At 38.4% G+C, this 22,893-nt stretch overlaps 2 protein-coding genes across 6 annotated transcripts in view; one reads left to right on the top strand and one right to left on the bottom strand.

Moving 5' to 3' along the window:
* Positions 1–348: 348 nt before the first annotated feature.
* Positions 349–4,698, bottom strand: LOC113252711 (60S ribosomal protein L35a). 2 transcript variants are annotated; one of them, XM_026495404.4, is made up of 5 exons: positions 4,639–4,698; positions 3,844–3,888; positions 3,486–3,638; positions 2,391–2,535; positions 349–1,333 (listed from the first exon to the last, which is right to left on the bottom strand). In XM_026495404.4, exons 2-5 carry the CDS (start codon positions 3,852–3,854, stop codon positions 1,310–1,312), a joined length of 333 nt encoding a protein of 110 aa, XP_026351189.1. In that variant the 5' UTR covers positions 3,855–3,888; positions 4,639–4,698; the 3' UTR covers positions 349–1,309. The 2 variants fall into 2 exon arrangements, with proteins under 2 accessions (XP_026351189.1, XP_026351183.1); XM_026495398.4 differs by having other exon boundaries at positions 4,603–4,682.
* A 396-nt stretch (positions 4,699–5,094) lies between these two features.
* Positions 5,095–22,893, top strand: part of IQCG (IQ motif containing G) — a 45,898-nt gene continuing 28,099 nt past the window's right edge. For all 4 annotated transcript variants that reach the window (XM_026495496.4, XM_026495476.4, XM_026495486.4 and 1 more), the window contains exons 1-5: positions 5,095–5,115; positions 9,691–9,759; positions 11,012–11,282; positions 15,949–16,163; positions 18,423–18,551. In XM_026495496.4, the coding sequence (XP_026351281.3) occupies positions 9,752–9,759; positions 11,012–11,282; positions 15,949–16,163; positions 18,423–18,551 (623 nt within the window). In that variant the 5' untranslated portion in view covers positions 5,095–5,115; positions 9,691–9,751. The remainder of the gene's footprint in view (positions 5,116–9,690; positions 9,760–11,011; positions 11,283–15,948; positions 16,164–18,422; positions 18,552–22,893) is intronic.

Below are 22,893 nucleotides of genomic sequence, written 5' to 3'. Positions count from 1 at the left end.
AATTAAAAACTGCAAAAGGGGCTCAGTTTGACCAATTCCCAAGTTTCTTGTTGGTATTTTCAATGGCGTGTCAAGATTTGGTGAACAAAAGGACTAGCTGGCTGCTACTGCAACAATCAAGTATCCACAGCCGCCGTACTGCAAACTGATGCGTTGGTTCAAACTTTTTTTAATTAATTTATTTGACAGAGATAGAGACAGCCAGCGAGAGAGGGAACACAAGCAGGGGGAGTGGGAGAGGAAGAAGCAGTCTCCTAGTGGAGAAGCCTGATGTGGGGCTCGATCCCAGCACGCCGGGATCACGCCCTGAGCCGAAGGCAGACGCTTAATGACTGCACCACCCAGGAGCCTCTGGTACAAACTTTATTTCAACAATTCAGAGACTTGAAATACCCTGCAGCCCTGCTTTAGTTTCATCTTATACTAAAATATCTCAATCCTAGACTTTATAAATTGAAACATGGAACAAAGCTACACTGTCTAGGCAACATCCCCCTACCCCCTACCCACTAAAAGTACTTTTTCTTGAGGCATGTATTATTTTGGTATTTTCAACTTACACATTATTAAAAGTCAAGTGTTATATACTGGCATGCTTTGTCCAGTCACACATCCCAAGGATATCTTATCCTTGCCTATCTAAACAAGCTGCCAAATACCATCAATATAATCCTCATTTTAACTTCTTCCAACTATCACTTTTAAGTCACAAGTTTCCCAACCAACCTATAACAAGTGCATACACTGCAAGGTAATTAAGGAGGCCGTCAAGATAATTTTAAGTTTCTTTCACTGACTCTCAATCTAATGAGGAGGACAGTTACATATGTAACCACAGCACCAAAGTTGAAATAAACATACTGAGTTATAGATCCATTCTGATGTAGAAACAGGGAAAGTGTTATGGTATTATCTGTCCTGGCTAATATTTCTGGGTTCTGTCCTTCCTGGAATATGTAGTCTCCATTTGTACAAAAGCTTTTCAGAGAACATGTGCTCCCTCACTTTAAAACTTTCAACATACTCCTTCCCACTGCCTCCAATCAAAGTTTATTTCCCTCCCCCATCACGTAAGGCTTTGTGTTAAGATACTCTATCCTCCCTATCCTCATTAAAACCCTCCTATTGTCTATATCTCTGTAATTGCCATTACATATAGCTCCCTGGCTTCCTTGTACTCTGAAAATGCTGGATAATCGCCACCATTTAAATACAGCAACTTGAACTTAGGAAAAAGAAAATGGTAAGCCATTTAACAAAAATACAAGAGAACAAATCTACACCTTTATTTATTTACTTTTCATTAAATTTAAATCCTTGAGGGGTACAGCATCTAGGAAGAAAAAAGAAAACATGGTGTAATTAGATGCATGTTATATACAAATTTGTAAATGTCAGCTGAGTACAACAATATGGATAAATTTCCTCCCACTGTCCCATTACTCATCTCTAAAAGGGATCCAATGACTACTTGCACCCTAGCAGGGAGAAAACTAAGTTCTTTTTTTTTTTTTTAAGATTTTATTTATTTATTCGACAGAGATAGAGACAGCCAGCGACAGAGGGAACACAGGCAGGGGGAGTGGGAGAGGAAGAAGCAGGCTCATAGCGGAGGAGCCTGATGTGGGGCTCGATCCCACAACGCCGGGATCATGCCCTGAGCCGAAGGCAGACACTCAACCGCTGTGCCACCCAGGCGCCCCAAGAGAAAACTAAGTTCTTAAAGCATCTAGATGAACACACTTCAAGAACCAGTACAGGGAGCACAGAAAATCCATTTAATTTTGCTTCTTCCAAGAACAGAGTAAAACCCTTCTGAAGAAAAATCTCAATGGCTCAGGTTTCAAAAGTACCCTGTGATCCCAAGAATATAGCCCTATCTACTAAAAATGAATACTAACTAAAGGAAAACAGGAGCTATTTTAGAAAAAAAACACAGTATCTGGACCCAAAAGACTTGAGCTTAAGTCCTGGGACCTGGAAACATGAGCATCAGTTTTCTTAAACACCCATTCCAACAAGACTGTCACAATGAAGAGATGGGAATATCATGAATTATACCAGAAAAGGTGAATTTTTTCTTTTCTAACAATCACTTCTGTGTCCAGTAAATCTTTGCCAGAAAATCCTTCATTTAAATACTATCCCCCCTCACCCCAAGCTTTAGCAAAATCTGAAATCCAGATACAATCCATTTGAACACTTTGCCTTCACTTTCCTTCTAATGCCAGGAATCTGATATTCCATAATACATCTACACAGCAGCAGATGATTTTGAAGCAGAACTTATGGGTGACATTTTAAAATCACAATCGTCTTTATAGAGGTCAGAGCCCAAACCCGAGCTTAGTTTGACCCCAGAGTGTCATACTGCTCATAATGGTACTTACCACGCGGATTCTGTGGCCAATGGCTTTAGCAGGAAGGTTGCTTCGGAATTTGGCACGAACCATGCCACTGTTTCCATGAGCACGAGTTACTTTTCCCCAGATTACTCTGGTTTTGTTTGGTTTGCCACCAGGAGTCACTGTGTTGCTGGTTTTAAAAGGGGATAGAAGAGATATAAGAACCTGGGCAAGGAGTGTAGTGTGATACAAATTCAAGGTGACTTCTGTATCAGTGGCCACCAACTCACAACTGTAGTTAACCACGAAGTCACCTGAGAAAATAAAAAGTCTGGGGGGGCATCACTCATTCAACAAATATTTGAGTACCTACGGTATGCCAGACACTTCTATAAATGTATTTTTTATAACTTTCTAAAATACAAAACTGCAGTTTATAAAACAAATCCCTTTCAGATGACCAAATAGTAAATAAAATATATTAAATGTCAGGTGATAAAAGCTGCAATATTTAAAAAAAATACAGAAAGGCAGAAGGTATCATGGAGTGAATCCTAGTTGGGCTAAGAGCAGAAACAGGGAGCCCTGAATGAATAGGGTGTTAAAGCCTCCTTAATGACCTTTGGTTTTACCAAAGATGGGGGAAAGTTGGTATCTGAGCAACGGACAGGTGATCTGAGTTATAATTTTAAAGGATCATCCTTGTTGCAGGAGGAATGGGGAGCAAAGATGAAGGCCATGTCTCCAGAGATTTTAAATGGTTTAATAAGTTTAAGAATCAATAATCTAGACACATTTTTATGCATGTATACAACACAATTTCAAGAAAGCAACAAAATGAATTAAAGCGCATGAAAAACTGCTCTTTAACATCTTAAGAGGAGCATAATATAAGGAATTGGTTCCTTCCTTGAAACAATTAACAGCTGTAGTATTTCTAAGTGCAGGATACCTAAATCCAACACTACCTAGACAAGTAGCATCCTTCTATAACCTCCCACAAAGTTCCTTAAAGATCCAAAGTAGAAAACACAACAGTACCAATTACTTTACCAACATCTTTTGATTATTCTTCCCTGAATAGGAAAATGAGACAAATCTCAACTAAAAATTTAAAAGGCATTAATACTATAAACTTACTTTTTTGCTTTGTACACATAAGCACATCTCTTGCCTAGATAGAATTCAGTTTCATCTCGAGCATAAACACCTTCGATTTTAAGAAGAGCTGTGTGCTCCCTCTGGTTCCGGAGACCCCGCTTATAGCCAGCAAAAATGGCCTTGGACCACAGCCTAAGACAAGATACATAGTAACCATAAATTGTTAAAAGATCTCGTTTCACTTCTCTGGTAAGACCTGACCTGTAATAAACTCTACTCAAAAGTTACCTATACCAAACATCTAATTTCCCCCCCACCAGTTTTAAGCTCACGTTTCTGTTCATGCTTGATAGACAAAAAACTACAAATACAAAGCAATTCTATTTAAAACCCGTACCTTCCAGACATTATTTGGCGTTACAGAGTCCTGTTCCCAGCAAGCCTTAAAACAAACAAAAACAAGCAGTTTAAAACCTTGGAACGCACGTTTCCCACCCGGTCCTTTTCGTTTCCTAAACCTGTCAGGCACATTCCTTTTTGCTCTGCATTTCAGTGAAGTTAGGGAGTACGGGGAAACGTAATTATACCATGACATCTACACGAAGCACAGTAGGGCAAGACTTCCAATCTCAGAGAAAGCCTGGTAACTGAGCCAACTCCAAAATGAAAACCACAACGAAAGTGTCAAGACTCCACAGTAAAAGAAGCAGCTCCTGGAAACTCCGAAAGGAAGCCCTGAGAAAATTCATACCACGATCAGTAGGAACAAAATGAAGAGCGAGGAATCAGAGAAGCCCACAGAAAGTAAGACTGAAGCATTGAATGGGAAAGCAAATGCTCAGGAAACGGAGATTGTAGACATAGCCAGGTCTGGAGTGGGAGCATAGAAAAAAAGAACTCATCTTAAAGGAGCCACTGCCTCAAAGAGGGAACTATATACCGGCAAAATGCATCTATTACTCCGCTAAGGCCCAGGAAGCAACACCGATGACGGGAGCGCCCGTTCTCCGGGCGTGCGGGAACCAGCACAATCAGTCCTACATCTCCTCAATCCTGTCCTCCCTGTTGCTGGAATCCATAAAAATCACAGGCTGGCACAGCCTCCGAGCTGCACCAGTGCCCTGCCGAGGCATATGGTTGAGCTCACCGCACTTACTTGCACCCAAAGTTCGGCAACAAGAATTTCCCTCACCTCCACAGGCTCCAAGATGGCGGAAAGAGAAAGGCGAAGCCCCGCCGCGTGGCCTTGTGGGATAAACAGCTCTCAGCCCCGCCCCCAGTTTAGGCATCTTCCACAACCGCCGGGGGAAGGGGGGAAAAAAAAAAAGCCTCAGCTGTTGTCTTTGACCGAAATAAACCACATCCAAGGCACTCTTACAGTTCTTTCTCTAAGTCCTTTCATCTTTGTGAGCTGTAAAGTGTATTATTTTGAAACAGAGGAAGGCAAGATGGTAGCCAGCTAGAGGAGGAGAAGAAAAGGTCCCCCAAAGCTGAGCGTTGTCAGAGAAACCCAGAGCTTGGTTTCTGAAGGTGCAGGGTATCTCCCTGCCTCGGGTGTCCCAGATTTGATTCGCCAACATGAGGGTATCTTTCCCTCCTGCTACAGAGGAGTAGGGGGAACGGAGACTCTCGGATCCTGGCGTGGAAGAGAAAGGCCAGGAGCACGAAGGCAGGAGGAGCTCTTCCTTGTCTTACGTTTTTCCCCCTTACTCCTTTCCTCCTACTCCTTTCTCTCTTTTAAGAAATGACCTAAGGTCTTACCTGCATCCTTTGTTTTGAATCCAGAGTGAGTAGGAGTGCCCTGAAAAGGCCTTATTGCCTTTTAAAGATAACTTATTCCGCTGCCAGACAAACTCGCGGGGCGCTCAGCTCCGTGCCTACACGAAATGGGTCTTCAGTAAATACTTGCAGATGAGAATGAAGTAGTGGATAACAGAGATTTACGTTGCTTAATTATTGCACATTTATTTGGGTTTCTCTCCGGGTTCATTCATTTATTCAGCAGTTTATTTAATAACTACTATGTACCAAGCTTTGTTCTTGGCTGGGAGGACACTGCAGTAAAGGAAACCACAGAAGTCTCTGCCCACATAGAGCTTACATCCTAGTAGGGGGAGCAAGACAATAAACAAGTAAAAGGGCAACCCTTTGGGGTCCCCTCTCTCTTTGGGAGCTTGGTGCTATCGCTCAATAAACTTTGCTGCCCACCAAAAAAAAAGCAAGTAAAATATGTGGCACGTTAGAAGGTAACATGAGAAAAATTTTCTCTACGGAGAAAAAAAATTAAGCAGGGAGGCCACTATAAAGAAGTTTTTTACTCTGAGATGAGAAACCATTTGAGGGTTCTGTATGGAGGAGTGATTAAATCTGACTTCAATTTTAGCAGGGTCACTCTTTTAGACTGAAGGGAAGCAAGAACACCAGGGAGATCAATTAGGAGGCTCTTGTAATGAACCTGATAGATGATGGCATGTAGAAAGGGGTGTGAAGTACTGGAATTCTGAATATATTTTAAATGTAACCCTGACAGGATTTGCTGATGGATAAGGAATGGGAGAGAGGAGTAAAGGGTGACTCCAAGTTTTATGAAATAGATATCTATAAATTGTATTTAATCCTCTTTTAAATACATCAGGATAGAATGTTTATACTTTATAACCCACTACTTCTATCCAGTTTTCTCTGTCCCAGAAATACCCTAAAAATCCCACCATTAAATGTACTGGAAATCCAAGTGTAAGTAGTCCTGGGAGGAATAACACATTAAATGTGAGTTTCCTTTCTTTGTTCTTTCATTCGCTCTACAAATACTTTTTTTTTTTAAGATATTATTTATTTATTTGACAGAGAGAGAGACAGCCAGCAAGAGAGGAAACACAAACAGGGGGAGTGGGAGAGGAAGAAGCAGGCTCCCAGAGGAGCAGGATCCCAGGACTCTGGGATCACTCCCTGAGCCGAAGGCAGACGCTTAACGACTGAGCCACCCAGGTGTCCCCTCTGCAAATACTTCTTGAGCACAGTGTCACTATCATGTTCCTGCTTTCATGACAGTTACCAGTTTAGTGGGGGAAAATGGGAATGTTACACATTGTGAAGAGAGCTCTGCAGTGAGTGCAGAGTGCAATGAGTATTTGAACAGTGGAGTCCTGATCCAGCCTGAAGAGTCAGGGAAAGTGTCATTTGCAGAAGTGTCATTTAGGGCATTTTTCAAACTGCAGGTGACGACCCAATAGTAGATTGTGATTATAGGCAAAATATGATAGAATCAAAAGTATCAGATTATCACACATATTAAGGATAAGTTGTTATATGAAACTTGTTTCAGTTATTTGCATATATGTATATTTATATTATGTATGTGTGTGCACACTATATATAAAAATCTATGTATATAGTTCATTACATCAGTCAGTGTTACCCTGGATGGAAACAGTGAAGAGTTCAGAATTTCATGAAGGGTCTGCTTATAAAAGTGTAGGCAGGAGTGAAACTATAAGGGATGACATAGGCTCCAGGGACATGGGACAGAAATAGTTACCCAAGCCCCCAAGGAACAGCAGAGTAGAGAGGATTGCCTGACAGGTGCCATGGCCTTTGATAGAGAAACATATCCAACCAGTGGTGATATGGCAGGGAGGGAGCTGAGAGAATAAACACTCGATCTCACTCTCCCACACTTACGGAATCTCCTGTTGATGCGCTCCCTAGGGGTCAGTCTCTCAGGGCGTAAGGAATGGTGGAGATTGGATTTAGAGCAAAAGACAGATACCTAGCTAAATGCCACTGATTTAGGCTGGTACCTGGTGGATCAGTGGGACTTTACAAGGTAAAGAGTGAGGGGAAGACTGGTTCAAATAGAAGGAATAGCATGTGCAAAGACCCTGAGTTGGAAGGGGGCATGATTCCGTAGAAGAACTGAAAGAAGTCCATTGAGTCTGGAGCCATGAGAGCAAGAAAAGGGCAGTGCCAAGTGGATATCTGAAGAGGAGCAGAGCAGGCCAGATCATGCAGGCCTTATGGGCCAAGTTTAGAATTTTAGCTTTTGGCCTAAGGCAATGGGAAACCATGGAAGGGTTCTAAGGAAAGACATGATTAGATTTTCAGTTTTAAAAATTTGATTTTCAATTTTTCATTTAAAAAATAAAACAGGATAAAATCAGAGAGGGAGACAAACCATAAGAGACTCTTAACCATAGGAAACAAACTGAGGGTTGCTGGAGGGGAGGGGAGTGGAGGGATGGGGTAACTGGGTGAGGACATTAAGGAGGGCATGTGATGTAATGAGCACTGGGTATTACATAAGACTGATGAATCACTGAGCCCTACCTCAGAAACCAATAATACATTACATGTTAATTAATTGAATTTAAATTTTAAAAAAGGAAAATACAACTTGGGCTGGATTGAAGAGAAATGAAAACCATTAGAAGTGTAATTTCAGTTTAAACATGCAAAATATTTAAACATAGACTAAAATGAAACATTTGGAAATTTGATTACATATTTTTCCCTTTAAAGTAATAGTTGTTGTTTTTAATACTGACTTTTAGAAGAGGATAGCAAGGTAATTGCATATTTGGGGAATGACAGTTTTTCTAAGAATCATGAGAAGCCTAAGGGCCCATTACAAAGTTAGAGCTGGAATACTCTAGATTAAATAATGAGCTATCTCTTTTAGGTATTGGTACACCAGCCATTTCCTTAAAAAACAAACAAACAACAACAAAATTTTATTCTTCCATCTTCTGGACCATAAGAAACTTGCTTTCTGTGAAATGCTATTTGCTGGGCCTTCCTGTTCATTGTCATAGGTAACTCTTGCTCCTTCTTTAGAACTTACCTCCGGATGCTTTACATCCTCACTTGTATTTCCATTTGCAAAATAAAAAATAATATATAATCATTCTTTAAAAAGAAAAAAGATCATTTCCAGTTTGGGGACTATTAGAGTTGTTCAAGCAAGAAACAGCTGTCAGGTCCAGCATGGTATTGGGGGACATGGAAATAGAAGATAAAATCCGCAGGACTTTGTGATGGTTTGGATTGGGAAATGCTTGTGTCAAGATGAAGGAGGAATGGGGGCGCCTGGGCGGTGCAATCAATTGAGCCTCTGCCTTTTGGCTCAGGTCATGATCCCAGCCCCACATTGGGCTCCCTGCTCAGCAGGGAGTCTGCTTTTCCCTCTCCCTCTGCCCCTCCCCTTGCTCCTTCTGTCTCTCTCAAATAAAGAAATAAAGTCTTAAGAAAAAAAAATTTAAAAACATGAAGGAGGCATGACTCCCAGATTTCTAGCATTGAGGAATGAGAAGCCAGAACAGCACAAACACACTGGCTACTGCATCAGCATAGCCCTATCCTACCTGCATGAAGCACATTTATATATGCCCCAAGCCCAAAAAAAGGAAAAATAGAGAAACAACAACAACACATCAAAAGAACAAAATCTTCTTTACACCATGATACTTCCTCTTAAGACTGCCCTTGTACCAGAAAATTTGGCTAGTTTGGAGTATCTTTTTTTAAATTTACATAAAGATTCTGTTTTATATGTTTTCATTTTTATGTATGAGACTTCTATTGTATGAGATATATTTGTATCCCCCTTCTTAGGATCACTTTGTTGTGGACAAAATCATACTGGAAACTTATCATTTATTACTGATTTAGCATAGAGCAAAATTCTCCATGGGGTGTTCTCCTTGTGAAGCTTGTTTAAGCAGAAAGGATTTTGGCTTATGGAGGGGTAACATCTTGATAGTAGTAGTGAACTGATTTTTCAGGAGAAATACAGCTTTTCTAAATACAATCTCCAGTGTTCTTCTAAGTCCAGGTGCAATAAATTTTGTTAACTGGCAGATCAGTGAGGTGGAATGATCAAATTAAATAATTTAGGAATCAGAATAACAGAAAAGTAATTCTATTATATAGATATTGCCAGTTAAAAATCAGAATATAATAAAAATACAAAAACCATGTTGTATGTTAATTTGCCATAAGAAGAGACTCAAAGATTGCATTTATCAATAATTGCTTTTGTCAATAATTAAGCTGACTACTTAATAGTCCTGCATCACATGATGTCAGGGGTTCTTCCATCTCTGGGTCTGTTCTAATAAGCAAAAAGAAGGGATAAGCTGCCACTCTTGTAATTCTTTAATTTTCTGTTATTAAAAGGGTATAGAAGTAATTTAATTGTCATTCAACACTCCCTTAAACTAATCTCAATGTTTTCTTCCCACTTTAGGTGACTGCATTTTTTGTGAGATTGTAAATGTACCACGGAAGTTACAATTAATTTAAAAAGAATGGAAGAGTATGTTCAAAATTCCAATTGATTTTGTATACATATTTATTTACTTATCTGTTTATGCCTTATGTTAAATTTATTTATTTATCTATTGCTGTGAACAAATTACCCCAAAGCTTGGTAACTTAAAATATCAACTTTTATTATTTTATATTGGTTCTGTGGGTCAGGAATTTGGGAACAGCTTTGCTGGATGGTTCTGGCCCAGGGTCCGTCATAAGATTGAAGTTGGCCAGGGCTGCAGGCATCTGAAAATTTGGGGCAGGAAGGTCTACTTCCAACATGGCTCATTTACAGAGCTGGGAAGTTAATGCTGGCTGTTGGCAAGAGGCCTTATTCCACACCCTCACAAACTTCTCCAAAGAGCTGCTTAAGTGTCCTCATGACAAGGCAGCTGACTTCTTACAGAGTGAGAGATATATGAGAGAGAGTAAGGCAGAAGCTGCAATGTTTTTTATCACTTAACCTTAGAACCCACAGTATCTTCCTGGTTACATAGATTAGTTGGTTCTATTAATGTGGGGGACACGCTAATAAAGAATACAAGAAGATAAGAATCATAAAGACCATTTTGGAGATTGGCTACTACATACTGTTTTTGTTTTTAATGTACTTATTTTTTTAAGTGAGCTCTATGCCTGATGAGGGGTTTGAACTCACAACCCCAAGATCAGGAGTCACATGCTCCACCGACTGAGCCAGCCAGGCACTCCTGCCACATTCTGTTTTTCATTAATCATGAGACACTTGATTAGCATTTAAAGATGTTGCAGAAAAAAAGTTGGGCTCAAATTCAAATTGTTTTTTTTTTTTTAATATTTTATTTATTTATTTGACAGAGAGACAGCCAGCGAGAGAGGGAACCCAAGCAGGGGGAGTGAGAGAGGAAGAAGCAGGCTCATAGCGGAGGAGCCTGATGTGGGGCTCGTTCCCATAACGCCAGGATCATGCCTTGAGCCGAAGGCAGACACTTAACGACTAAGCCACCCAGGTGCCCCTCAAATTCAAATTGGTTAACCCATAGTATGGGTTACATAGAGTCATTGAACAGTAAGTGGCTTGCCTTTGGTTGGTCAGGATGTCACAGGGAGATATTTAGTAGAACCACATGTCAACTCCTACTCTCATTCTTTATCTTGGTTATATGACGATATGGACTTCATAGGAGCCAATCTATATGCTGCCTATGCTTTTGAGTTGAAGCAATTTTTAAACATATGGTGGCTGACTTATTTTTTCTTTCTTTCTTTTTTTTTAGAGGCCAAATAGAAGCCTCAAATCTTCCATCAAAAGTCTGGCATTCTGAGGTGACAGTGTCAGTGACAGGCAAGCCACCCAGTGCTGTAGAAGAAGAAGAAGAAGAAACAGCTGAGCAAGCAGACAGAGAAGTCATCCCAGAAATCACAGAGCCATTTTCCATTCTAGATGTGCTGAGGATCTCCGCAGTTCTGGATGATACCACAGCCCAGCTCTCTATTCTAAACTATATCATGCCAGTTCAGTATGAAAGAAGACAAAGTATCAGCATGGTATATGCACTCACCATTATGTAATTTTGCTTTCTTTCCTTTTTACTTCTCTATCACTTATAGTACTTATGCTATCAAATTTAATATGGGAAATAGCACCTTTTTATCTCAGATAAAAAGGGCTATAGTAATTACCTGAGATATATACTCTGAATTGATGGAGTGAAATAACTCTAGCTCAAGATACATTTCCAGTCAGAATATCCTTTTCTTCCATTATGTTGGTGTTATTCAAAAAGGCCTATAGTAAATCAGTATAAATATAGTATATATACTGAGAGTAGCCAATTTACTGAATTGCCCCACCTATCTTATATTTCTTAGCTGCTGAAAGCTAACTGAACCCTCCCGGGAGGAGATTCAGTTGGACTTTCTCAGTGTTTCTTTATTCTAAAAAGACTTTGTTGTATTGTTGAATATGTTGCAGCCTGCTTTTGTGAATATCTAGCCAGGTCATTATGTCAGCCATTACATTTTCAGTGATGTTATAGACTCCTCCTCAAAATGCTATTTGAGTTATCAAAAAACTCGGTAGTGAGCAAAATCTTTATAAATTCTTAAGTTCTTTAAAAAATTTTTTTTGAAGATATGTGTATTTATTTGAGAGAGAGAGAGAGCACATGAGCCGTGGGAGGGGCAAAGGGAAAGGGACAGAGAGAATCCTCAGGCAGATTCCCCGCTGAGCACAGAGACCTACGCAGGCTCCATCCCAGGACCCTGAGATCATGACCTGAGCCAAAACCAAGAGTCAACTGACTGAACCACCCAGGCACCCCAAGCTCTTGTAAATTTTAATAACTTAGGTTATAGATATAAAATGAAAAGAATTTATTTATTTATTTATTTATTTATTTATTTAAAGAGAGAGAACGTGAGAGCAAGTGGGGGTGGGGGGTGAGGGGCAGGAGAGGGAGAGGGAGAATCCCGAGCAGGCTTCATTCCCAGCGCAGAGCTGGACATGGGGCTTTATCTCACAACCCTGAGATCATGACTGAGCTGAAATCAAGAATCAGATGCTTAACTGACTGAGCCACCCAGGCGCTCCAGGAAAAAAACTTGTAAGTACAAATACACATTTATTATGTTCAGCAAAATTATATTATATAATTTGTATGGCATACATTATTTCTGAATCTCTTAACAAATGAAAATTGCTGTATAAACAACAGAGTAAATTGCTTTCTACATCTAACAGAAGAGAAGTTCGTATTTATTGTAACTAGATAATTAAATTTCCCTCTCATTGCACCTTACCATTTTTAAATTGTTGTTGTTGTTGTTGTTGTTATTATTATTATTATTATTATTATATGTATAGTCTGGCTTTGTAAAGCTTTTATTAACGTTTAAAAGTTAAACAAAATTTTAATAGGACACTGGATTTGGAGTCAGGAGATCTTTGCGGTTTAGTTGTGTACTATGAACAGTTCATTTCACTTTCTTGGTCTTTATGTTCTTATTTGTAAAATGTGATGGAGCTTTTTGCGTCTTTTTTTTAAGATTTTCTTTTTAAGTAACCTCCACACCCAGCATGGGACTTGAACTCACAACCCCAAGATCAAGAGTCGCATGCTTCACTGACTGTGCAAACCAGGGGCTCCTAACATGTAATGGAGTTTTAACTAAACGATCCATATCATCCCCGCCAATGCTAACATTCTATGAATTTTGGGGTAGTTTTAATATGACATTAATGGGTATATCAAGAATTTTGTAACAAATTAATTTTTTAATCAATTTATGAAAGGTAAAGAGATTGGAAACCCAAGAACTAAGCCTTTCAATGCATTTAAAATAAAAGTCTAATTCATACATTAATCTAGTTAATAAATAGTAAAGAAGAGTCTAGGGATTCCTTCCTGTTCATTGTATACTTTCAGTAAGAATCAAAAATAAAAAGGTATTTAGTTAATAAGATAAAGTCTTATGATACTTATCAATGATACTTACTGTGTCAGGCTAAAAAAGGGTAATTTGCCTTCGTAGAAACTCAAGAGAGGATGGAAAACCCAAATTTATAAACAATTCAGCAGTGGTCACCATTTCAATAAATTAAAGAACAAAACTTTTGCACTATTTTATTCTGGTTTATGATAGTGATCTTCACCCACAAGATTTTCTGACTTAACAGAGGCCCTGCTTATGATTTCACAGTAGTGTATATAATAAAGGCTTACACTCTTATCTTTTTTTTACCCCCTTTCCACTCTTGATTAATAGAAGCTTAACAGCTCTTTCCTCAGTATAAGTTAGTTCCACAATTTTACAAAATTGCGAGTCTTTTAAAATAATTTTTTGTTTTTTTACTTCATAATACTAGTGGTTCTAACTTACAAATTTTACAATGCCATTGCTCTCTAAGGGCATAGGATATATATCTTAAATCCTTAGTATGTATGTGCATGTTTTCTTTCTCCAAAGGCTTCATTCATATTGTTTAGTCTTAGAACAACCTTGGGATGAAAGGTTAGTTAGCGTTCTCCCTCCTTTATAGCTATTTTTATAGCTAAGGACATCTCCAAATAGATTTTCATTGGTAAAATCATGGAATAGAATGATTAAAAATATACTAATGTACCAGATTCTACCAGAAGTGGGAGCAATTGGGCCAAAATTTGGGAAGAGCTCCCCTGCAGGGATACTGTTTCTCTTATCTTTTCCCTTAGGGTCTAATACCCTCCTTGTACATAGTGTGTGCTACATAAAAGTATTTTTTAGTGAGGGGCGCCTGGGTGGCGCAGTTGTTAAGCGTCTGCCTTTGGCTCAGGGCGTGATCCCAGCATTCTGGGATCGAGCCCCGCATCAGGCTCCTCTGCTGGGAGCCTGCTTCTTCCTCTCCCACTCCCCTTGCTTGTGTTCCCTTTCTTGCTGGCTGTCTCTCTCTGTCAAATAAATAAATAAAATCTTTAAAAAATATATATATATATATATATATATATTTTAGTGAATGGACTAAAACATTTAGCTAGTTCCTTTAGGTTCTCTCTTTAAAAAATTCATGTTATTTGTAGTAATCAGTAAATCAGGCTGCTTGACACAGTTGCCTCCTTTTCCAGATGCCCAAGCATAAAGGTAAAGGAAAAATAGGGAAAAAGAAGGAGCTTCCTAGGCCTTACACTTTCCCCTTTCCTATCTAGGCAAGATCTAAAATAATAACCATCCTTAAGGTTTTCCTTAAGTCCAGGTAAGTTTCAGTTTAACTGTTGAAAATGCTACTTTTCTGTTCTCTTTGTAGCCAGTCAAATTAATTTTAATTTAAAGGAACATTTTAAAATTTAATTCTTTTTTTTTAAGATTTTATTTATTTATTTGAGAGAGAGAGGGAGCACAAGAGGGGGGGAGGGTTACAGGGAGAAGCAGACTCCCCACTGAGCAGGGAGCCTGATGCAGGGCTTGGTCCTGGGACTCCAGGATCATGACCTGAGCTGAAGACAGTCACTTAACCGACTGAGCCCCCCCAGGCGCCCCTTAAAATTTAATTCTTAATTAAGGCAGCATTTTATTTTGTTCTTGCCTACAAATGTTTTCCTCAGATCTGAATCTTTGCTTATTGTTGATGTAAAGAAAAATGTAGTTGAGTCTGTGTTTATTAACCATTCATGGATCATTTTTTAACATTTCTGGGCTAGTTGAAGTTAGCTAAGGAGGACCTAGGCTTTATGTATCAATATGCAGATAAACCTTTCTTCTGTGCATAGGATCGGCACAAGAATTCAAGTAATCATAACAAGTGCAGCACTTACGTAGTTCTGTGTGCTGTTCTAAATGCTTTATGCATATTAATTTATTTAATCCTCTAACTCTGTGAGGGCAGGTATTATAATCCCTATTTTACCAATGGGAAAATGGAGGCATAGAGATATTAAACTGTTGTCTAAGTCAGTATGGTTTAGTAAGAAAGCAAGCCAGGATTTAAATAAGGAAGTTTGGTTTCAGAGTCCATAGGTATAATCACTAAAAGCTGAAGCTTTTAGCAACAGATTAAATAGGAATTATCAATTAAAAGACATACGCTATTCCTCAGGTTGATGCCTACCCCTTAGTGTTCAAGTTTGGGTCTGAAAAATGAATTATTTTGGCTTTTCCCCAATGACCTTCGAAATGTATACCATACCACTAATTTTACCAAATTATGCTCTTTGCTATGATATTCCTTTCATTCTTTATATTTCATATTCATTTGTTCAATGAACATTTGAGTTTTCTATGCCCTAGACATTGTTCTAAGCAATGAGACTATAAAGATGGCTCCATTTATTATGCAGTCTTGTTCCAAAAAGAATTTGAGGTGAACCAAGATCTCTAAGACGCTGTCCCTTCCCTCATAGAATTTACAGTCTAATGGAGACATTTATAGAAATAATTTCACTGTGGTAAATATCTGCTAATAGAGATATTTCACAAATAACTTTACCTTTAATCTTAGTCTTAATGTTTCCCCGGTGGTAAGTTGAGGAAAGAAGATGAGAGGAATGTTGTCTAAAGGCAGGAAGGAACAAAATAGCAGGACATGATTTACGTGGCTGAAGAAAAGGGTAGTTCTCTTGTGTGTTGAATGTAAGTGGCAGAGGTGAGGTTGAAAAATGTAGGCAGAAGCCCTGGTGTAGCATTGTTTCTTTACTCTTTTAAAATCTGTCTTACATAAAACATCATTTCTTGTTTTTAGAAGAAAAACAACAGCTTAGAAAAACTTTCAGAGACCTCAAGAATCTCAAAAATATCCAGTCCATTCTTACCTAAAGAAGAAACCAAGTTGCCAGAAATCCAAAAAGAAAGCCAATATACCGACGAGTTTAACAAAATGCAAGATCCTGTCTTCAAAACACCTACAAGACAGACCATAATGTCTACGGAAATACTGAAGAAAATTCAGATGGATAGGTAAAGAAGGAGAGCATATTCAGAAATGTAATAGTATATTCATGATGGATGAAAAATGGGTGCAAGCGTGGCTGACTGCTGTCTTCTCTTAGGGATTGGTCATTAGATGCAAAGATACTGCTGATAGTGGGATTAGCTAAGACTGCCTAGAGAAAGTGTGGTACATTTGAAAGTATGGTGGCTATATGATCATGGGCAAGTTGTTGAGCCTTTGTTTCCAGTTTTTACAAGTGAAAATAATTTTGGCAACTTTGCAACATCAGTGTGAGGATTAGAAACAAGGCTGCAGCCAAGTGCTTGGCACAAATTGGTAGCTGTTGTGATGCGTTATCCATGAGTAAGAGACACCATCCAGGTAGCCAACTTTTAAGCTGAGTTTTAATCCTGAGAATTTCTTAAAGCAGTCTCGGTTTCCATTGTCTCATTATTCAGTTTTTTGTCAGGCTTGCTGACAAGGAAGCCTGATAAGTTTAAAAGACGATGTAATGTTATGGTAAGAATTGGTAAATGAATATTTATAGAAATTACCCGGGGCCACTAGCCATATCCAGCCTGTAGTCTGTTTTTGAAAATAAATTTTATTACAATACAGCATTGCCCATTTGTTTACATATTGTTTCTTGCTGCTTTCCTGAGTAGCAAAGCTGAGTAGTTGCAACAGAGAATTTGTGGCCTGCAAAGCCAAAAATACTTACCATTTCCCCCTTTATAGGAAAAGTTTGCTAACCCCTGCATCAGAGGGGTAATGTTTCTTGTGAAATCAGTCTGGCTCAGATTTGTATACATGACAGAAAGGTGTCCTGCTTATAAACACCAATCTAGTTCATGTCTTTTTCATTCTCTGTGAGATGGCTCATATCTTTTCAACTGTTTTTTTTTACTTTGGTGTACTTAACTTTTTTCTTGATATAGTTATTGAATCTTTCTGTTTGAACTATTGCCAATAAATTATTATGTAAAATAGTGTAATTCTTAGTGACTCTATATGAAAACATTAAATAGTAGTTTTTAAAATTCTGTACCTATGAGGATATTATAAAAAGTAATGGATGGGGCAGTTAGGTAGCTCAGTTGGTTAAGCATCTGCCTTTGGCTCAGGTCATGATCCCAGGGTCCTGGGACTGAGCCCTGAGTGGGGCTCCCTGCTCTGCAGGGAGCCTGCTTCTCCCTCTCCCTCCGCTGCTCCCCCTGCTTGTGCTCTCTTGCTCTCTCTCTCAAATAAATAAATACAAATCTTTAAAAAATAAAATAAAAAGCAACAGACAGTCAGGAAGCCTGGATTATATAGTTCTACCTTTTTCTCAATTTAGTTATGTGACCTTGGGCAAGTCATTTAACCTCCCTGAGCCTGGGTTACTCATCTCTAAAATGTGAGTGGTTTATTAGCTCTTTTATTTTTTTAAAGATTTTATTTATTTCTGGGGGGGGGGCAGTGGCAGAAGGAGAAGCAGACTCCCCACTGAGCAGGGAGCCTGATGCAGGGCTCCATCCCAGGACCCTGAGATCATGACCTGAGCTGAAGGCAGATGCTTAACCAGCTGAGCCACCCAGGTGCCCCATTAGCTCTTTAAATTTTTTTTTAAATGACTTAACTTTTCCAAAATTATGAAATATTTTTAAAATGCAGAAAAATATGAAGAATGAAATAATGAATACTTCTGTGTGGAACCACCAAATCTTAACATTTTACCATGATTACTTTAGAGGTTTTTTTTAAATAAAATATTTAAGATACAATTGGAGCCTCTGATGCTAGCTCCCTCACTCTTCCCCCAAAGACAAACTCTCTTCTGAATTGGTGTTATTCTCTTACATTCTCTTGTGATACTTTTGTTAGGTATGTATGTGTTTTATTTAAACAATACAGTTTTATATGTTTTTAAATATTATATACATAATATCATACTGTACATTCAATGTTTGTTAGTTCTTGGTATGTAAACTTTGTTAGGTTAAGGAAGTTCTCTTTTATTTCTAGTTTGCTTAGAGTTTTTGTTGTTTATTTTCAAATGAGTGGATATTGAATTTTGCCAAATGCCTTTTCTGCATCTATTGTGATGGCCATATGGTTTTTCCCCTTTGCTTTTGTTTATGTGTTGAATATAGACTTTCTAATGCTAAACTATTCTTGCATTCCAGGAGTCATTCCGACTTAGTTATGATTTTCATCCCGCATCTTAACCTGTGTGACTTCTGTAGCCCTTTGTAAATGTAAGAAAATATACCTTATTAACTCATCCTTTTTGTGTCTCCTTACAGGCAATTTTTCAGTGATATAATTACAAATACCATGCAGGAGTTGGAAGAGTCAGGCACTTTCACCAGTCTCCTGAAAGCCCTGGGCAAAGAGAGGGAAAACAAAATGCATTTCTATGATATCATTGCCAGGTGCGAGTAATATTAGGTTTATTTGCTGTGTTGTATTTTTTTTGTAAGATTTTTATTTATTTGAGAGGGAGAGTGAGCAAGAGATTGAGAGAGAGAGAGTGAGAGAGCAAGCAAGCGAGAGAGCGTACACACAAGCGGGGATGGGGCAGAGGGAGAAGCGGACTCCTCTTTGAGCAGGGAGCCAGCATGGGGCTCACTCCTAGGACTCCGGGAACATGACCTGAGCTGAAGGCAGACCCAGGCGCCCCTGCTGTGTGGTATTTTAAAGTGCCATAAAACTTTTACCAGAGGTTCTTGATTTCTAAAGCAAATCAAATTTGTGCTTCCCAGGGAAGATAAATAGACCTCAGAAACTTAGGTGCTAATCCTAGTTCTGCTGGGACAATAATTAAGATTTCTGGGCTTCAGTTATGTGTATCTACAATATGTCAAGAATATTCTTCCTATTGTACAGTAATCATTCCTTTTTTTTAATGTTAATTCTGGTTAGTTAACATACAGTGTGATATTAGTTTCAGGTATACAATACAGTGATTCAACACTTCTCTCCAACACCTGGCGCTCATCATGACAAGTGCACTCCTTAATCCTCATCGTCTTTTTAACCCATACCTGCCCCGTTCTGGTAACCATGGGTTTGTTCTCTTTAGTTAAGAGTCTGTGTCTTAGTTTGTCTCTCTCTCTCTTTTTTTTTTTCTTTTGCTTGCTTATTTTATTTCTTAAATTCCACATATGAATGAATGAAATATGGTATTTGTCTTTCTCTGACTTATTTTGCTTAGCATAATACTGTCTAGCTCCATCCATGTTGTAGCAAATGCCAAGATTTCATTCTTTTTTATGGCCGAATAATAGTCCGTTGTGTATATAACATCTTTATCCATTCTTCAATCGATGGATACTTGGGCTGCTTCCATATCTTGGCTATTGTAAATAATGTTGCTATAAACATAGAGGGGCATGTATCCCTCTGAATTAGTGTTTTTGTGTTCTTTGCGTAAAAACCTAGTAGTGCAATTCCTAGATCATAGGGTAGTTCTATTTTTAACTTTTTGAGGAAACTCCATATTGTTTTCTACAGTAGCTGCATCAGTTTACATTCCCACCAAGAGTGCAAATGGTTCCTTTTTTCTCCACATCCTCAACCAACACCTGTTGTTTCTTGTGTTGTTGATTTTAGCCATTCTGTCAGGTGTGAAGTGATACCTCATTGTAGTTTTTTTTTTTTTTAAAGATTTTATTTATCTATTTGACAGAGATAGAGACAGCCAGCGAGAGAGGGAACACAAGCAGGGGGAGTGGGAGGGGAAGAAGCAGGCTCACAGCAGAGGAGCCTGATGTGGGGCTCGATCCCACAACGCCAGGATCACGCCCTGAGCCGAAGGCAGACGCTTTAACCACTGTGCCACCCAGGCGCCGCCTCATTGTAGTTTTGATTTGCATTTCACAGATGGTAAGTTTTGATGAACATCTTTTCATGTGTCTGTTGGCCATCTGTATGTCTTTGGAGAAATGTCTGTTCATGTCTTCTGCCCATTTTTTAACTGGATTATTTTGGGTTTTGAGTTTTAGAAGTTCTTTATTTTGGGCACCAACCTTTTATCAGATATGTCATTTGCAGATATCTCTTCCATTCTGTAGGTTGCCTTTTAGTTTTCTTGATTGTTTCCATCACTGTGAAGTAGCTTTTTTTTTTTTTTTAATGCCGTCCCAATAGTTTATTTTTGGTTTTTCCCTTGCCTCAAGGGACCTATCTAGAAAAAGTTGCCACAGCCAATGTCAAAGAAGTTACTGCCTATGTTTTCTTCTAGGATTTTTATGATTTCAGGCCTTATATTTAGGTCTTTAATCCATTTTGAATTTATTTTTATAGATGGTGTAAGAAAGCGGTCCAGTTTCTTCCTTCTGCATGTTACTGCCCAGTTTTCCCAACATTCGTTGAAGAAACTTTTTCCCATTGGGTATTCTTTCCTGCTTTGTTGAAGATTGATTGACCATATAATTATGGATTTATTTCTGGATTTTCTGTTCTGTTCCATTGATCTATGTGTCTGTTTTTGTGCCAGTACCGTACTATTTTGATCACTACAGCTCTGTCATGATTCCAGCTTTGCTTTTCTTTTTCAAGATTGCTGTGGCTATTTGGGGACTTGTGTGATTCCATACAAATTTTGGGATTATTTGTTCTAGTTCTATGAAAAATGCTGTTGGTATTTTGATAGGGATTGCATTAAATATGTAGATTGCTTTGGGTAGTAGAGACATTTTCACAAGATTTGTTCTTCCAATCCATGAGCATGGAATGTCTTTCTATTTCTTTTTTTTTTTTTTTTAAAGATTGTATTTATTTATTTGACAGAGAGAGAGACAGCCAGCGAGAGAGGGAACACAAGCAGGGGGAGTGGGAGAGGAAGAAGCAGGCTCATAGCGGAGGAGCCTGATGTGGGGCTCGATCCCGTAAGGCCGGGATCACGCCCTGAGCCGAAGGCAGACGCTTAACCGCTGTGCCACCCAGGCGCCCCTGTCTTTCTATTTCTTGTTATTGTCTTCAATTTCCTTCTTCAGTGTTTTATAGTTTTCAGAGTACAGGTTTTTCATCTCTTTTGTTAGGTTTATTCCTAGGTCTGTTATTTTTGGTGCAATTGTAAATGGGATTGTTTTCTTAATTTCTGTTTCTGTTACTTCATTATTGGTGTCTAAAAATGCAGTAGATTTTTGTACACTGATTTTGTATTCTGCAACTTCACTAAATTTGCTTAGCAATTTTAGCAGTTTTTTGGTGGAATCTTTGGGTTTGAGATACATACCATATATATATATATATATATGGTATCATGTCATCTGCAAATGTGGAAGTTTTACTTCTTCCTTACCGATTTGGATACTTTTATAGTAATCTTTCTTAAGACTGAATTCACTGAAAATCCCTGATAGCAGGTGATAATAAAAAGCATGCCAAGGGAAGTGTTCTTTTCCAGAGCCTTTCAACTAATTCCAAAGATTTTCATACTCTAAGAAATTGAACGCAGTCAAATGATGTGGGGACCAAGATAAATTTTTGTATATGAACCCTGAATACTCAGATGAGCGTGTTTATCTTGTTTGCACAGGAATTGTTTTTCCTTGAGTTATTTTCTCTTCCTTTGTCCCTTAGAATTGGTAATAAACTCTGTACTAGGGATATTTTGACGGTGAGATTGATTAATACGTGTAAAGCATTTAGGATAGTTCCTGGCACATAGTGTCTAATAATAATAATAGCTACTATTATAGATTTAACATTGTGAGCACATTTTGTTACTTAGTAATTTCAAAAAAAGCTAATCAAGTAAGAAAAATAAAAAAGAAATATATGTACCACTATTTGGAAGGGAGAAAATAATGTAGACAGTTTTCCAATAATTTATTTTACATATGTCATTATGTATGATAATTTCTTCTTTTAATTTTTCTTCTAAATAGATAGGCATCAATTTAGACTTATTTAAGTTGGAAAATTATATCTAGATTTGGACAAATCAGTAACAAATTGTTTAGTATTTTAACTATTGTGTAATTGGCACTTTTAAAATCACATACCTAGTGTTAGATATAAGATAGACAAGATTGTCTATTTAGTTCCTGAATAAGAGCTTTATGAGATAAAATGTGTATACTGTTAAAGAAATTATTCAGACCTGTTAAAATGGTAAGGAAGGCTTTATTCAGGACTGCTGTAATAGGAAGAGAGATTAGGCTCAACTCTGAATATAGTAAAGGCAGCTGAGGATTTCTAGACAGTGAGAACAGTGAGAGGGTCAGTGGATGGAAAATTACTAAGAGACATAAAGAGTGGAGGATTCTTTGTAAACAAATTTAACAGGATTCTTGCTGAAAGCAGACCAAAGGCTTAGACATCAAGGATGGCGGATGAGGAATTTGGTCAGATATCCAGGGTGATCAGATGTCAAGGGTGGGGGATTCTCTCTAAACTGACTTAATAGAAATCTTGCTAAACTGGGCTATGCAGGCTGAAGGCAGGGACAGGGGCCAAGGTCATGCCTAGTAGAGAAGGCGGCTCAGAGGAGCCTGATTAGTTTGGTCAAGGAGAGAGTCTTTGTCAATACCATAACATTCATCCTTTTAAAGTGTACAATTTGGTGTGTTTTGGTATATTCACAGTTGTGTAATCATCACTACTATCTATTTCCAGAACATCCTCATTATTCCAAAAAAAGAAAGCCTGTACTCATCAGTATTCACTCTCCATCCATCTCTTCTCAGCTCCTCTATTTAGTTTTAAATGAGGATTCTCTTGGTGGTAATGATCTTCACTAACAATAAAGTCTTACAAAATAATAAG

The sequence above is a fragment of the Ursus arctos genome, unplaced genomic scaffold, assembly GCF_023065955.2.
Source record: "Ursus arctos isolate Adak ecotype North America unplaced genomic scaffold, UrsArc2.0 scaffold_4, whole genome shotgun sequence".
NCBI classification, from domain to species: Eukaryota; Metazoa; Chordata; class Mammalia; order Carnivora; family Ursidae; genus Ursus; species Ursus arctos.
Note: the sequence above shows the minus strand (reverse complement) of the source record. Positions and strands in the feature narration are given on the sequence as shown.

Coding starts and splice junctions, on each gene's coding strand:
- LOC113252711 (XM_026495404.4), bottom strand. Junction 2,536..3,485: donor TATGTGTACAAAGCAAAAAA/GTAAGTTTATAG, acceptor TTTTAAAACCAG/CAACACAGTGACTCCTGGTG. Junction 1,334..2,390: donor TTGGCCACAGAATCCGCGTG/GTAAGTACCATT, acceptor TTTTCTTCCTAG/ATGCTGTACCCCTCAAGGAT.